The sequence below is a fragment of the Psammomys obesus genome, unplaced genomic scaffold (assembly GCF_907164565.1).
Source record: "Psammomys obesus unplaced genomic scaffold, mPsaObe1.curated_primary_1811, whole genome shotgun sequence".
Lineage (NCBI taxonomy): Eukaryota > Metazoa > Chordata > Mammalia > Rodentia > Muridae > Psammomys > Psammomys obesus.
This window is the reverse complement of record NW_026585644.1, coordinates 12,176,948-12,194,520: the sequence shown is the minus strand read 5'-3', so window position 1 is coordinate 12,194,520 and position 17,573 is coordinate 12,176,948. Positions and strand designations below refer to the sequence as shown.

The 17,573-nt window shown below is 42.3% G+C and overlaps 1 protein-coding gene across 2 annotated transcripts in view; it reads right to left on the bottom strand.

The window, feature by feature from the left end:
• Window positions 1–17,573, bottom strand: part of Prkar2b (protein kinase cAMP-dependent type II regulatory subunit beta) — a 102,018-nt gene that overhangs the window by 31,573 nt on the left and 52,872 nt on the right. For both annotated transcript variants that reach the window (XM_055624575.1, XM_055624584.1), the window contains exons 3-4: window positions 8,529–8,581; window positions 1,521–1,604 (exon numbers count right to left, since the gene is read on the bottom strand). In XM_055624575.1, coding sequence (XP_055480550.1) covers window positions 1,521–1,604; window positions 8,529–8,581 — 137 coding nt within the window. The remainder of the gene's footprint in view (window positions 1–1,520; window positions 1,605–8,528; window positions 8,582–17,573) is intronic.

The following is a 17,573-nucleotide window of genomic DNA, read 5'->3' as shown; positions in this document are numbered from 1 at the left end:
ATCTATCTATCTATCTATCTATCTATCTATCTATCTATCTATCTATCATTTATCTATCTATGATGTGTGTGTGTAGAGGCCAGAGGTCAACCTCAGGAGTCTTCCTCTATCACCATCTACCTTATTTTTTTTTGAGACGGGGTCTCTCACTGACTATGGAGTAAACGATTCAGCTAGACAGGCTTATCAACAAGCCTCTGGGAGCCACCTGCCCCCACCACACAGCACTCCCCCTCCCTCCAGTGCTGGGGTTACAGGCACATGCTGCCACATCAGTTTTCACAGGGTACTAGGGAGCTGAACTCAGGCCCACATGCTTGCATGGTAGGCATTTTACCTGCCATCTTACCCTCGCCCTAGACAGTCCTTAAATACCCTCCCTTTATTAAAATTACCAAATCTATCTGAACTATTACTACTGAGGATGCATATCTAGATAAAGCATACACTAATTCAGATTGCTCAGGTTTCAGGCCATCCTTTCTTTTTGAGACATTCACACACACAAAAGGCACTGGGGACATATGCTACTTAAAGACCAGAATGAAGCAGGAAATGATATGTATTCTAGCCTCGAGCAATGAATAAATGAAGCGACATGTAGATCTTTGTTTGGTCATCAGGAATGTCAAAGATGATAATCTGAACTCAGGGATGACATAAATTTATACTGTGTGCTCCAAAGTCCAAATAGAATTCATCTGCCTAAAGAACATTATATAAGGTTGTACAGGAAGCCAGTGGAGATTTTTAAAAAATATTTCAGGGTGTAAATATGACCTTATATGAGATGGTATGATGTAGTGCCTAAATGTTTCAAAAAAATGCACAGAAAAAAAAAAAAAACAAAAAAAAAAACCTCGTCTCAAAAGTAGTAGAACTTGATGTTCTCGGGCGTCAATTTGAAAACCACGATGGAGAGTTTGAAAACCTAGTTGAAGTAAACTATAAAAGCTGGTTCTTCACATTTGGAATGAAGCAGAAGCTCCCTCCTAAATCACTCGACGGCAAAAGTGCTATTGTGATGACAAAGCAGAACATTTAGTCAAGAGTGTGAGGCGAAGTCTGAACACTCACGCCCATACCAAGCAGTATGCTAGAAACACCCTCTGCAGAGACTAGAGATGTCAAAATTCTTTCAAAGAATCAAACATTCCTTTGCCTTAAGCCAACTAAAATGCTACATTTAAAACATAAACAATGTAGAGCTTAAACACATTCAAATATGATTCCTATTACTGACTGTTGGGAGCAGCAGGGAGGACCCCTGCGGGGGCCTCTGCGGCACACAGAGAGTTCAGGGCTCTAGCCAATTTCCCTGCCCCACCCCAGGGCTAGGTTTGAGGAGTATGACATCATCTTCCCTTGGCTGTAACACAGTCTATCCACATTTTCAAGCCCTGCAAGCACATGCACCCTGCTGCCTCCACCACGATCCTGGAGTGATCTCAGCTTGGAAAGGGGGAAAGTCAGGCCCTGCCCAGTTCTTCACCCTATTCTGTTATTATGATTTATCTTACTGGATCCAGGTTCTTAAACAGCAGGATGTCTTTGCAAGCCTCTTGCAATCTGTTTCTTTGATCATCAGTTTTGGGATGTATTATCTGAAAGACACCAAAATCAAGAAAACATACATAATGGTCAGTACCAGGTAAAATGCAACAAACCAAAAGGGAACACTAGAGAGAATGACAGTTTGTTAGAGGCCAAGCCCATTCCCAGGTGGCATGGAACTCACTCTGATGGGAAACAAGAACTAGCCCATGAGCAGGGGAAAACACTGCCACATCTTCCGGGTGGTATGCACCCATCAACACTGTGCTCAACAGCCTTTGGAAAGAGATCAGCAGGCACACTATGGAAATTGCATGCCAGCCTATACGGGCATGTGCGAAAGGAGTGTGGTACAGGTACACTGGGAAGTTAGACACTGCCTTCCTTCCATTGCTATTGAACTCTCCTGGATCACAGTTCTTCCTGTTAAAATTAACAATGTTGGCAGAAGCAAGTAAATTCTTAAGTGTATGCTTTGTTCAAGATTAAATATTTTTTTAAGGAAAATTACAGATAACTGCCCCAACAGCAGGTAAGGGGTTTACAAAAGAGACTGAAAGAGCCATGTACTTCCCCTAAGAGAATATGTGTTCAAGGGAAATGATTCCAGGAAACACTGACGTGCTCATCTGAGATGAAAGTTAGGTGAAGCCGGTGTTCTGTACTCTAGGTGAACACTTACTCCAGGACATTGCGGCAGCCAGAGGGTCCTCTGTGAGCATGGTCCACCAGCTTCTGAAGCCCCTTTGACTAACAGTAGACTCAATGGACCAATGATGCTGGGTTGATTTTTTGTTTTTGTTCTTTTTTTCTGAGACGTGGGGATGCTTAAGACTGAACCCAAAGCTTTGCTCATGTTAGGAAATCACCCATCGCTGCAGCTCCACCAGCCCTCACTCCAAAGGGCTCTTTTATATTGTGAACATTGGTAGTTTGTGAATATACAACGAGAAGTAAAAGATACCTCCTAAATTAAGCAGGCATGGAATAGATTCTTGGAAACCAACATACTACTTTCTCTAGTGTTCATTCAAAGAATGTCTGTAGGACCTGATAAGCAAATGCCTCATCTTTCCCATCAACACAGCAGGAATCAGAGAGCAATGAGCTTATGCCCACACGAATATCAACACTCACGGGTACATCTAGCTCAGCAGAGAGATAGCTAGAGACAATCAGTGGAACATAAGCCTGAAAGAGCTGACATTTACAGTACAAGGAGACAAGTCCGATGGGCACCATGCCTGCACCTGTGATCTATAGGTGCCACGAAAGACTAGCTACTGAGTAAGTCACTGCAGATTTTCAACGAGAGTGCTGTGGCTTGGGACTCTGTGTACCCCCAGACTGAGGCCCATCTTTATGCTGCTGTTCCGGAGACTGTGCGGTCCTTAGCAGGTGAGGTCCAGCTGGCAGCAGAACATGGTTGTGGGCAAGCCCTTCTTATGGCTGCTTCCAGCTCCAGATCAGCATTTTCATTTTGGATGCTGCCCTGTGACATTCCAGCCACCATGGACTGAGCCATGCCTCCGGCCACAGCCACGCCTCCTCTACAGGATGAACTCAAACTCTCCAGGAACCTTATGCCTTTACATTATTCCTGCCAGGCATTATTTATTTCCCTTGTGATACATACGGCAAGTCGCTGTTTAAGGGGTAAGGTACATAAGGCTGCTATTTACTGTCTGACCCATGTTCAGGTGAACCTAGACCCTAAGATGACAAGGGTGGACACAATGTTACTAACTGGTGCTACTCAAGAGACCTTCAAGACTTAGGTCCCACCACTAAAAGTCACCACTTTCTACTTGAAGTACACTAGAAAGGGTGTGTCCGCACTGTCTGGTCCCAGTGCTGCCTCACCCCTACTGTCAATTCCAGTCTTTCTCCTCTCTCCCACTTCCACTTCCTCTGAGGCCTGAACAGGGAAGGCCCAACCTTTTTTCCTGACCCTCTCACTCTCACCATTTAACATTTCTAAACTGTGTTTTCCAGGCGGCCCCAGGGCTGCTTCCTTCTTCCTCTACCTGTTCAGCTCTGTGACCTGGAAGCACTCCCGGATATTCTTCTGGCTCAACAGACACTGACTTGCTTCTATTGACTCATTTTCCACAAGCTTGACATCATTCTATGTAAGAGCTTTGTCTCTAGAGTTCCTTGGCTTTGACAATATACCCAAAGTGGGAGCTTTTACTAGTCTATAGGTTCTGTTGATTTTTATTAAAATGTCTCATTTCAAGATAAAAATCCTGCTAAACAAGCATTTATGTGGCCCCTGAGACATGCCACACAGTATTTAAAGGGCCCTGTAAATATCAATTCATTTCAGCCTAGTAACAGACCTCAGGAAACAGGTGGCAACTCAGAGGTGAGAAAAAAAAAAAAAAACCCAAACCACTCAGCTGGCTTCTCCATCATCTCACAGTCCATAAGTTACAGAGCTGGGACTCATCTCTGACAGGCTGCTTATGAGCAAACACTCAAACCTCAGAACATTAAGCCACACCCACAAGCACATCTGTAGTGACTGATCTCTGAGCTAAGATTGCCTCTACCCTTGTAATCAATATCTCTGTGCCTGTGCCTCTGTCTGTCTCTGTGTTTGTCTCTCTCTCTCTCTTACACGCACATGTACACGCCACACACACACACACACACACACACACTTTCTTTTTTTTTTTTTCTTTTTTTTATTATTATTTTTTTCTTTTTAGTTACATTTTGTTAACTCTGTGTCCCAGCTGTATCCTGCTCCCTCATTCCCTCCCCAACCCCACACTCCCTCCCTGGTCTCCTCCCTGCCCCTTTCCAAGTCCACTGATAGGGGAGGACCTCCTCCCCTTTCATCTGACCCTGTTTTATCAGGTATCTTCAGGGCTGGCTGCAAAGTCCTCCTCTGTGGCCTAACAGACTGCTCCTCCCCGGGGGGGGGGGGGGGGCAAACAGCCTGCCCTTGAAATCCTGTTAGAAATAGTCTGTGTTCCCCTTACTTTGGAAAACTACTTGGTTACTGAGCTACCATGGGCCACATCCGAGCAGAAGTTCTAGGTTATATCCATAGATGGTCTCACACACACACTTTCTAACACATGGAAAGTAGAAGAAACCCAAGTTCAACAGACATACTTTCATTTGTGCACTGCCTGTGCTGATTTTAAGCCACAGCATCAGGGCTGAGTGGCTCAGAGAGAGCTTCTCACTCCCATATTAAATATTCATGTTCAGAAGTAGTGAATTTTCAGTCAAAAGAAATGCTCACATAAAGCATTTGCCAAGTCTGCTCTGAACCTCTACTGCCTTTCAAGAAAAATAACCAGAAAGACAACTGATATGGTTTATTTAGACCCGTTCTTCATAATCTGTTACAGATGGAACCTGGCCCACTGTCCACTCCGTTCTCCAGGAAGACATGAAGGAGCACTCTCAAATGGAGTGCCAATCAGAGCACTCCATTCTCCAGCTGCAAATCTCAGCAGACCCCACACGTGTGCTGAGAGGCACACGTTCATTCTTCTGGTTCTGACCTCATCTGAGTCCTGAGCTCCAACACCTGCCTCCATTAGAACTTCATACCCACTTCCTGGTGGCTGCTTAGGCCCAGCTGCTCTTGTGAGCCCAAGCAGGGCTCTTGTCTTACCTCAAAGAGACTCCAGGCACTTCAGACAAGCAGGGCTTTTACTTCCTATATAGTGTCTCACTGTGCTTTGAGCAATCCCTAATTTGTAATTACTCATTAATTCACTTGTTTGCCTCTGCCACTCGCCTCTAATGAAGAGGGCAGGGGCTGCTGCACTTGACATAAACTAGCACTGGGCCTATGGAGAGATGCCTCAGAGAGATGCTGTAGGCCAGAGTGAGGAAGTAGAGCACTCTTCCTTCTGAGGTCACATGACAGATGTACACAACCCTTAAGGTCTCATTTATCATGGGTATTCCAACTAAAACCCAAGTTAGTTTTTTTCAAAAATGAGTTTTAAGTATTTAAATATTTTCCTGAATTCATATGAAGATAAGTAACCATTTTTATAGTTTACATATTTCATGATTATAAGGCACTCCAAAAATAATATAAAATATTACTCTATCAAAATATAGTATATAAGCCAGGCATGGCAGTGAAGGCACTGTACTAAGTACAGTGTAATCCCGGCACTAAGAAAGGCAGAGGCAGTTGGATCTCTCTGAGTTTGAGGCCAGCCTGGTCTACAAAATGAGTCCAGGACAGCCAAGGCTATACAGAGAAACCCCATCTCAAAAAAACCTATATATGTTTTTTTTTTCCTCACAGATACTTTTCAATACCCACCTAGAGCTAACTAATTTTGACATCTGTAATAATCATGCCTAGGAACTATGGTACAGTTGGCCTTGTGGTCTTAAGGCCAAAGGCAAGGTATAATTTTTAGTACAATATCTAGAGAAAAGCATTTTCAACCTAATCAAAATCCTTAATCACCTTATCATAATCACCAATATGTAATTAATACATTACACAGAAACTTAAAGTATTAGCAAGGACAAGTCTTAGAGAGAGCCCCCTTCTCATGCAGACCCCAGTGTCTTAGTGTTTCTACTGCTGCAATAAGGCACTTTGGCCAAAAGCAACTTGGGGAGGAAAGGGTTGTTTCCATCCTACGGCATGTAGTCTGCCATCTAGAGAAGTCAAGACAGGTACTCAAGCCTATCAGGAACCTGGAGGAGGAGCTGGTGCAGAGACCATGGAGGGGTGCTGCTTACTGGCTTGCTGCCCAAGGCTTGCTCAGCCTGCTTTCTTACGGAACCCAGGACCACCAGCCCCAAAGTGGCACTGGCTACAGTGATCTGGACCTTCCCATATCCATCATCTATCAAGAAAAGGTACCACAGGCTTGCCCACAGGCCAGTCTAGTGGAGGCATTTTCCCAATTGAGGTCCCCTCTTTGAAAACTGACTCTGGATTATGTCAAATTGACATAAAACTAGCAAGCACACCCACCTTCCATTGAAAATGCCTGCTCTTTTTTTATACAGGTGGCCTCTGAGACTTGATTTTCTCACCTTGCCCCAACTGGCCAACACTTGGTTTATTAGAAGCTCCTGAGAAACCAGGATCTCGAACTTAAAGACAATGATAAGGTATTTGAGTTAATACCACTCAAACATTTGCACCTTTGCTGCTGAAGAACCTTAGAACAGTGGTTCTCAACCTTCCTAATGCTGTGACCTTTTAATACAGCTCCTCATGTCGTGAATGAAAATTATTTTCATTGCTAATTCATAACTGTAATTTTGCTACTGTGAAGAATCGTAATGTAAATATCTGATATACAAGCTATATGCTATGCAGTCCTCAAAGTGGTCATGAACTATAGCTTGGGAACCAGTGCCCTAAGGGCAGGCGGCCCTGCCTATGGTGTGGCCTCTCAATGCTTTCTGGGATTGGTAACACATCCAAATGTGTATCCAATAAGCTCTCACTGGCATTTTCTATGTTTAACTCCATCTGGTTGGCTGTTTAGAGAATATTAACTACAATGAGAATGAACTAGCCAAAACATCTAACTAGCTCATAGATTCAATGACAGCCAAAATTACTCCCGAAGTCTCCGTTTTTGAGTCAATGAGAAGATACTGAATGTTGCTTTCAAACTATGTTCTTTAGTTTTAGACATTTAAAACTAGCTTAAACTTTCTTAAATTATCTTGATCACTAAATTCTACCATATATAGTTAACCACAAATATAAGGAATATGTGTAGCCCTCAGCAGTCTCCCATTACCGTTTCTGCTAGAGACATGGATGAAGCACATGCCAGACAATGTAGTTTTCAGACAGCACAGCACAGCACAGCACAGCACAGTACCAGCACAGCACAGCACAGCACAGCACCAGCACAGCACAGTACCAGCACAGCACAGCACAGCACAGCACAGCACAGTACCAGCACAGCACAGCACAGCACAGTACCAGCACAGCACAGCACAGCACAGTACCAGCACAGCACAGCACAGCACAGCACAGCACAGCACAGCACAGCACAGTACCAGCACAGCACAGCACAGTACCAGCACAGCACAGCATGCTCCAGATTAGCAACAGAAGAATCTGACTGCTACCAAGACTGCAATCCACTCCAGGACTGGAACAGTCCTAAACTCTGGACCCACTATTTCCTTTTCTTTATTCTTCAGAGCTATAAACACAGGCTTTCAAAAAACAAAAACAAAAACAAACAAAATAACAAAAAAACAATCACTTTTTTTTTTTTTTTAGGGCTGAAGGTGCAAAGGAGACTTTTCCAAAGTATGTAGAACTAAAGAAAGAAAGGAAAGGAGGGAAGGAGGGAGTGGAGAGGAAGGAAGGAGGAGGTTGGTTATTACTTTTCTTCACGTTCAGGCACAGTAATCTCATATTTAGTTGACTTTCTTCTAGATTACTAATGGGAGAAGTAAGCTAAGGACACAGTTTTAAAGCTGGATCAAACCACACAAGGCAAATTCGTACAGAACCACTAGAGCCTCCAAGAACTAGTCTGCACAAAGCATGGTGAGTGCTGTGTTGGCAGCTTCCTTATGAATCTACTGAGGCTTGTCTGTTTCAGAGGAACCTTCTGTTACGACTGATAGGAGCAGAAGGTCTTCACCAGTGTCTTCCTATACCAGGAACACTTTTTCCAGATAACTACAGCTATAAGAAAAATAGCTCGAAACATTTTTCATCATCAGGATGCCTTGAGTGAAAAAACTGAAACCACAACCTCAGTGAGCACTTATGTTCCTGTCTCATTTCATCCAAAAGAGACTTTGGAGGTACAAAAATAATTTTTTCACAGAATTTGAAGTAGAAGGAGACTATCAAGAGAAAATGGGAAAAGGAAATAAGTACTCTCACTGTCTGTCCTGAAAGCCTGTGTCTGTTAACACCTCTATTGTTATTTTCCTTACACAATGTAAGCGCATCCATTTAACATTACCTAGTTCAGTAAACTACATACCCTGGACTCTGCATCATCTTCTTCTTCATCAGGATTATAAGCTTCTGCACATACTGCAAATATAAAAGGGGATATTTTAAACATTTGTTCATCAAATACATGCAGTAAGTATCTTTAAAACTCAATAATCAGTAAGTGCGCTTCAGACACAGGACGCAGAGGCCCCTGATCTGAAAGCCTCCTCCCTGAGGACCAGCAGTCATGGTACCAGAAGGAGCCACTTAAGCTTCCAAAGGAGAGCAGCAACCCATACTCTGAACTGCAACAACAACCAGCATGGCACAATAACCCTAAGCATGGAGAGGTGGCATGTACACCTTGGCAGTAACCAACAGCTCCCTAATTGGACTTAAGACTCATCAACAAAAGGGAAATCATTCCTGGTACCAGAAACCTAGCCAAAGGGCTAGGGAAGTCATTAATTTTGCAGGAGAATCTTCAATTCACCATTCTACTAAGCCAGGTACACTACACTCTAAATATTTGTCCTTATACCCACAGATAAGTGTAGTCCTCTCTCCTCAACAAGGAAATTTTTTTTTTTTGCAACAAAGACCATTACCGAAAAACACAACCCATCAAAATGCAGAGTTGTAGAGTCCAATCACAATGGATGCATATACTAAACACTCACACACCAAATGCTCAAGGAACATTATGGAAGAGGAGGTAGAAAGACTGTAAAAGCCAGAGGATCAGGGAGTTTGCTGTGAGATTATGTCACAATGTCAGATGAATGTAGCAATGTCAGATTGGTTCATTGGTACAGAATTGTAGCAATGTCAAAAGACCCATAGTCTTTCCAACATGACTCTCTAAACATGAGCTGAACAAGGATGACACCCACACACATGCTAATGTAGATGGAGAAAGCTCAGAAGGCCTTGACTCTACACAAAGAACTAAGAAATGCTGAGAATGGGAGAAAGTCTTTCCCAGGGAAGAACACACCAACTGTTTATCCACTACCAACTGGTCAGCACTGAAAACATATATATACAAGTAACATTAAACAGAAACAGACTGAACAGGTTGTATTTATATATTTAGGGATACGTGTGTGCACACACTTATGTTAAGAACAATTAATGAAAAAAAAGAGGCTATGAGTTTGAAAGACAGCGAAGAGGAGAATGTGGGACAGTTTGGAGAGAGGAAAGGGAAGGGGAAAACAGTATAACTATATTATAATAACAACAAAAAATAATAATTTTTATGTTAATGATCATAAAGAGTACCACAATGGTTTTAAAAAGCCACTAATTACAAGGTAAGAAATCTACCTTCTAAGATTGATTACATGTCATAATTTCTATAGAATTTTTATAAAATAAAGCCATACTTTAAGACACTAGCCACTGCTCTCTGTTTATTCCTATTCAAAACCCAACCCTTTCATCTTAATTTCCATGGCAAAGAAATGTTTGTAACCTAAAACTTACCTAAAAGAACATGAACAACAAACACATCTATGCTTGCCATGAAATAATCAATTTAATCATATAGCTATGAGAAACTCTCTTGAATTATTCACAATACACTTTCTGAGTAACAAGTATTGCTAATACTGGAGATGTCTCCCTCCCCCATCTTTGTTGGAGTTGAATTTATATTGCCTATGCAGCCTAAAAACCAACTTGCTTCCTTTTCTCTTAACTCTAAGAATGTGTCACTAGAAACAGTAAACACTGTTTTTAAGGACCACAAATTATGTTACCTTGCTATAATTAACTCCACTCCCAATACTGAGCATTTAACTGGCTTTTTTTTATTGCAATATTTTTGCAATAAACTTTATCACCATAAATATATCTAGACATTTTACATTATTCTAAATGTTATTCTGGGAACCTAAAAGGCATGACAAATATTAAGGCATATTTACTGCGTATTTCTCTACAAAAGGCTGCATTCATCCTTTGTTCTACAAAGAATATAAAAAGGCTTTCTGGCTATATGGAAGAGCTCAGCGCTCACACTTAAAATGTTTGCCAATTTTAAATAAAGGATTAAAGTGTATGAAAACTATTAAATATGAACAACTTCCAAATACTTTGGCTATGTATATCACCTTTGTCGTCATCTGAAGGGAATGTTATTCCTTTTTGAAGAAAGTTTTTTTTTCTCTCTCTCTCTTTTCCTTTTTGGACAGGGTCTCTCTATGCAGCCTTAGCTGTCTTTGAACCCACCATATATATCAGACTGACGTTGGACACAGAGATCCACCTGCCTCCACCTGACAAGCACAAGGGTTAAAGGCATGTACCACCACACCTAAAAAAGTCAGTTTTTTAAACATCACTTTATGGTTAGACTGCTCAAAATAATTTAAATCAATTTAATTGCTAATGATCATGGTAAAATTTCACAGATTCTGCATGTTTGTTTATGTTTAATGGTGCATGCTGAGGGAAAAAAAATACCCCAATGTGACTTACCCAAATACTAACTATCACAGGAATAACCCATTCACAAGTTTGAACACCATTTTCACATTTGCAGATCTAAAGATTTATTACTTCTCTTTCATTTTTTAAAAAAGATCGATGTTTTTTATTTTTATTCAAGTCCATATGCAGAGTTTATCTTGGCTAAGATATAGAAACTGAAAGAACAAAGATAATAATGATGATAATAGTATCAATAAGGCTCACAAATGGTTCTAAGGGTCTTAGAATGGCATCAAGAATAATGTCTATCCTCTTTGGTACTTTTATCATCATTATTATAAAACCCAACATTATCTTTCTTTCTGCTGGCACTGCTCTAGGCAGCCTCATAGATGATAGCTGTTAATGCCCAGACACAATCTGATCATCCAGTGTAGAGAGTTGGGGAAGGCCACAGGCATATAGTGGGCCTGGGTCAGGGATGCTGTTTAAAAGCCTATAGTGCACTATAAGCCCTGCCCCCAACAAAAATTAAATTAAAAAACAACCGTAAACACAGCATTATCTGGCTTCCAATACTGACAGTAGTACTGAGGCTCAAAAGTCATGACCTATATTTTCTTATTCAGTCTCACAACAGTAGCCATTTCACAGATGAAGCACCAGGGAAAGGTCAGGGTCACATATCCTAGTAAATGATATTTGATTTGTATCTTGACTCCAGAACCCTTGCAGTCAGCCACTGTTACATATATACAGACTTTGACAAATTTGTCAACACAATCCCTGAACTTCAGTTCCTGTCTCAGAAACCCAGCAGAAACGGTGTTTCTTGAGAGCAGGCTCATATTGAAAGACCTCCAATGATACATAAAACCAGAATGCCAGTTTAGTAGGGAACTTCCTGGATGAAGTATGAAGTCAGCATGGCCAGTCAGTTTTCTCCCTGTAGGAAAACCATAGAAGGTGCCAAACCGTAATTAAGAAGTTGCTTGGTGACCAGGAAACAGGAAGTTAAGAATTTGTCAAATAAACTATCAATGTTATCAGGCTGGATAGCATGCGTGCATCATACACACACTGTGGATCAGTAGCTAATACAGCTTATTCACTTTGACTGGATGGGCTACAGTTTTCACGGGGTGTGAAACCCTCCTCTAGTTGAGGCTCTGTAGCCTTCCCTCTCCATGACTGACAGCCAGATGGGGAACGGGGTGGCTATATCATTTGCACAGTGCAAAGAGGAAAGCACAGGCCCCGTGTTTAAAATGTTTAGACTTTCCAAAGGATGAGCAAGGAGAAAGCTAATCCAAATGGAGGGTACTTGTGAGCATGAGCGCTATGAGGGAAACGAGCTCACACACTCACATACTCAACAGGAAGAGCAGCAGCTACTACACTCCAGAGACTTGTGACCTACGTCTCCTGACTCACTAGTGTCTCTTAATTTCAGTTCACAGAAAGCATCCTGCTCCTCTAGTTTCCAAACTGCTGGACACTAGTCTCTAACTATAGAACTTGGAAATTTTTTTAATGCTATTTTCCAAGAAGCTTGTCAATTGTGTCATCGTCATTAATTACTTAGCACCTGTCTGATGTGAGTATCTCTCTTATACAGTGTGTGTTTGTGTTGACCTATCAATTTCATTGGTGTATTTATTTGGTCAACATTGTTAGGACTGATTCTTGGCAATGCTGCAGCTGTTTCCTGGAACCGGAATTTACCTCCTGTACCCAAATGACACTTGCAGCTCTCAAACGTTGCTGTGGTGGGCCTCCCAGTCTGCAGAGACATGCCAACTATTTCCTTTAATTACAACCCACCTTATTTTCTTCCCAACAAGCCCTTCTCTCTCCAGGCCCAAGCTAAAAGTCGGATCAAGAGTCACAGGTTGGGGAAATGGGACAATGGAACATGCTTATATGACACCTATGAAGCCCTGAGTTTTATCTCTGCCATAACCACACCTCCCCCTGCCCACATATACACACACAATCAGGGATGGGAACTTGACCTTTCACCTGCACAGAGCTAATTTAGGTGTGTTCATTTCATAAAGGACCCTTTGTGCTCCTCCAGGAGTGTGGAGGACTCACTGTCATCACTCAACATACTATGTTCTTTCAAGCACGGTATAATGTGTTTGTCTCGCCACCCTGTAGAGAATAACTGGGTATTCTTGTTCCCTAGCAGGGACAGGGCACGCTACCTGGCTCCATGCACATGTGAAAGACTGACTGATGAACAACTGTCCACGGGCCTTGAGAACGGGACACTGTTTCTAATAGCTCCCAGGCTCACAGCGGTGCTACAGATTCTCAGACACATTCTAAGCAGATGAATGACAAGCTGCTCTAGGTTATTTATTCAAGAAACGGGGACACAAAGAATGAGTAAAAATAAGGGCTTCTGTCTTACTCACAAAGAGCACAGAGATTAAGGGACTTGGTAAATATTTGTGTAAAACAAATGAAGGCAGGACTCCGTCTGGATGGCCTGTCAAGACAATCTCCTTGTAACCTGTGCTGCCTCTTAGTCCACCAGAAATACAGTTGCCCTAAATCTTCTAGACAATCTGAAACTCATCCTCAAAACTGCCTCCTTTACTCTCTGGCAACCAAGCAGTACAGAGAGACAGTCTTAAGATATATTTAAATTTCGCTGTTCCACCGCACATATGTGTTTGGAGAGTGTACTGGTTGTTGAGGGTGGTCTCGGAATTTAAGCAGATCCCCACGCTGCAGACAGAGTGTGTGCACGGGTGCGGCCAGACAACTGGCACAGATCGCAGAACAGACAGCAAGAGGAGATCTGCACCGACTGCATCCTGTCGCACTTGGCCTTCAATCCTCTCGTGCACTCTATTTATAGTGTGGTAGACAAAGGGTCATGCCAACTCCGAGGTTTGTTTTGTTTTTTTTTTTAAAGCAAGATCCCCCTTCACGTTGCTGGTTATGTTTGAGATTCAATTCAGTCAGATAACCCCACGTTACACAAGAATACAGCCTACACTGGCATCACGGCTGACAAAGAATAAAGAACTCCGTGAGCCTCTGGGTGCTCAACGCTGACGCTGTTGAGCATACACAATATGGCCCTCATGCATATGCATTGAAAGAGTGACAGGCAAATATAGCCTCTACACACAGACTTTGTGATTCAAAACCTTTTGATCTAGAAAAAAAACATCTTCTCTACAATACACAAAAGTTATAAGGTTTTTTTTGTGCTTTCAACGCACTCAGATTTTTTGCATACTTATTTGAATAATAATTAGCTTAAAATAAATGAATATAAAAGCACAGGTGTATTAGACAACAGAATTCTCACTCAAGATTGTTAAACGCAGCTTACTGGAGCGGAAATGCCCTCCAACCTGAGGGAAAAATACCTTTCACCCTTTATAATTATCAGTTAAGGCAAGTGTCTTACACCAAAGAAAATAGTTCCCATGGGAGAAAGAAAAAGAGAGAGAGAAAGAGAAAGGGAAAGCCAGAAAGAAAGCAAGAACAAAAGAAAGAGAAAGAAAGAGACAGAAAAAGAAAGAAAGAAGAAAGAAAAAGAAAAGAAAAGAAAAGAAAAGAAAAGAAAAGAAAGAAAGAAGGAAGATAAGCACAAAATATACACCAAATGCACAATGCATCTACAGTAAAATCTAATGGGGGCAATGGGGAGGTAAAAAAAAAACTTGGGGAGGGTACTAAAAAGACTGAGGACACCAGTATGAGATGCGCTTGTTCTGGCTAAGTAAGAGAAGCAGAGATCCCCCAGCTTTGTTCTCATCTTCTAAAGGGGCACTCTGGTGCATCTATATATGTTCTCAGCCATCAGGAACTATCTGCCTTAGGCAGTGTTTCTATTGTTGTGATAAGACACCATGACCAAATCAACTTGGGAAAGAAAGGTTTATTTATACAGCTTGTAGAATATGATCTAGGATTTCAGGGCAGGAACTCAAGGCAGAAAGCTGGAGTCAGAAACTGATGGTGCAGAGCCCATGGAGGGTGCTGCTACTGGCTTGCTCCCCCGGGCTTGCTCAGCCCACTTTCTTATAGAACCCAGGACCATCCACTACTGACCTCTTCCACAGCAATCATCAGTCAGGAAGATGCCCTACAAGGCTTCCCTACACAATCTTAATCTTAATCTTTCTTGATTAAGATTGCTTATCGGGTAGCCTGAGACTAGTGAGACCACGGACTAGGGGAAAACCAAATATTAGTTTTCTGCTAAAGGAACACAGCCATAAAATGATTCCTAAGGACATTATGCAATACTTATCTATCAACTCTTTCTCAATCATCATCATCATCATCATCATCATCGTCATCAGAGAAACTTCCTCCTGCAAATACCTACAACTGCACAATGTGTACAAATTTAGAGACCTTAGATGGCTCCATCCTAAGTGAGATGTCTCTAACAAAACCCTCTGTGGAGGGCTCAGTGAACTTTGTGGAAGAGAAGGAAAGATAGAAAGAGCCAGTGGGGATGGAAGATGCCAAGGAAACAAAGCCTTGTAGACACAAGTGGGGTGACACAGATTCAGAGACTGTGGCAGCATGCACAGGTCTAAGCCGGAAGGAGCCCAGTGCCCAGAGGGGAAGTAGACACCAGCCCCCATCCCTGACCTTGAAGCTCTCCTCAATTGATAAACACAAATGAAAAATCAGTTTTCTCCAAGGGAGTATCTATTACTGGTATATAAATCACTCTTAACGGCAGGGCCCCACGCCCAGCAGTAGACAGCCAACACAAACCAAGCTCAATGACAACCCTTCTGTCTCACAATGCTTTGTCTGGGATTTTTCTTTTTACTTTAAAGGCCTTCTGCTTATATACTACAGTTTCTGGTTGTGTGTGTGTGTGTGTGTGTGTGTTTACAGAATTTCTGTCTGTGAAAGTGTGTGTGTATCTCTATGTCTCTGTGTGTTTCCTGTGCTTGTCCTTTGGCTCTTATTTTTTTTTTCTCCCTTTTGATATTTTGTTGTAGTTTGGCTTTTTTTTTTTCTGTTTGTTTATTCAGTTGCCTGTTTGTTTTTTAATGAGCCAAATAAAGGGTGTGGATTCGGGTAGGTAAGGAGATGGGAGGATCGGAGAAGAGCTGGGGAGGGAAATGTATTGTATGACAAAGTCTATTTTCAATAAAAAAATAAAATTGTAAAAAATAATAATAACCTTATAAACAAAATTCAAGTACCTCATGACCTCTATCCACTACACCATGGGCCACCCAGAGTTAAAAAAAAAAAAAACAAAAACAAAACAAAACAGTTTCCTTACATCTACACCTACATGTCAGGACAGACTGGCTTGCAAACATGAACAGCAATCCTCAAATCTCAGTGACATTACAGGTTTATTTCCTTCCTCTCAACACGGTGGGCGCTCCGATTTGCAGTCTTTACTGAGGTCAGAGTTTGATGGAATCCCCACAATGTCACCAGACCCTAAGGCAGCAGCAGGCTGCTCAGTGGCTCTGGAAGCCTCACTGGACAACCCCTCTTGCTAGGATGCACATATAGAAGGCATGTAGGTGCTATTTCACTGCTCAAGAGGCATAAGCATTCCTGGCATCAGAGAACAGAGAGTGCAAATTTTCCAGAACCTTAGAAGGTGAGAAAACTGGAATACTCTGTGTGTGAAGCCCAGATGATCACCAACGAAAGTAGATGACAGCCAAACCCACGACGCCTCCCCACCTCTGCCTTTCCTCCTCCTCTGCTTTCTTCTCTCTCTTTCACTCCCTCTCATGGGCTTTCAGAGCAAGTGAAAGAAAGACTGAACTCTACAGTTCAGTCTTTACAGTTTACTTTAAGGAAAGAAGGTAGGCAAGAAGGAGAACCCTGAGTAAGATGATCAATCCTCACTTAGAAAGGCAAACAGGATGGACATCGGGAGAAGGAGAAAATAGGGAACAGGACAGGAGTCTACCATAAAGGGCCTCTGAAAGACTCTACCCAGCAGGGTATCAAAGCAGATGCTGAGACTCATAGTCAAACTTTGGGCAAAGTGCAGGGAATCTTATGAAAGAAGGGGGAGATAGAAAGACCTGGAGGGGACAGGAGCTCCACAAGGAGAGCAACAGAACCAAAAAATCTGGGCACAGGGGTCTTTTGTCAGACTGATATGCCAAACAAGGACCATGCATGGAGATAACCTAGAACCCCTGCACAGATGTAGCCCATGGCAGCTCAGTCTCCAAGTGGGTTCCCTAGAAAAGGGAATGGAACAGGGACTGTCTCTGACATTAACTCATAGGCTGGCTCTTTGATCACCTCCCCCTGATGGGGGAGCAGCCTTACCAGGCCAGAGAGGACTACAATGCAGCCAGTCCTGATGGAACCTGATAGGTTAGGGAAAGGTGGAAAGGGAGGAGGACCTCCCCTATCACTAGACTTGGGGAGGGGCATGGGGAGAGATGAGGGAGGAAAGGTGGGATTGGGAGGAGATGAGGGAGGGTGCTATAGCTGGAATACAAAGTGAATAAACTATAATTTATTAAAAAATTAATTAATTTTTAAAAAAAGAATTAACAAAAAGGAGAATGAAGAAAATCATGGTGTAGACCAGAAGCACACCATGATCACAGGGCCTCAGTTCTGTGGGAAGGAAGGAAGGAAGGAAGGAAGGAAGGAAGGAAGGAAGGAAGGA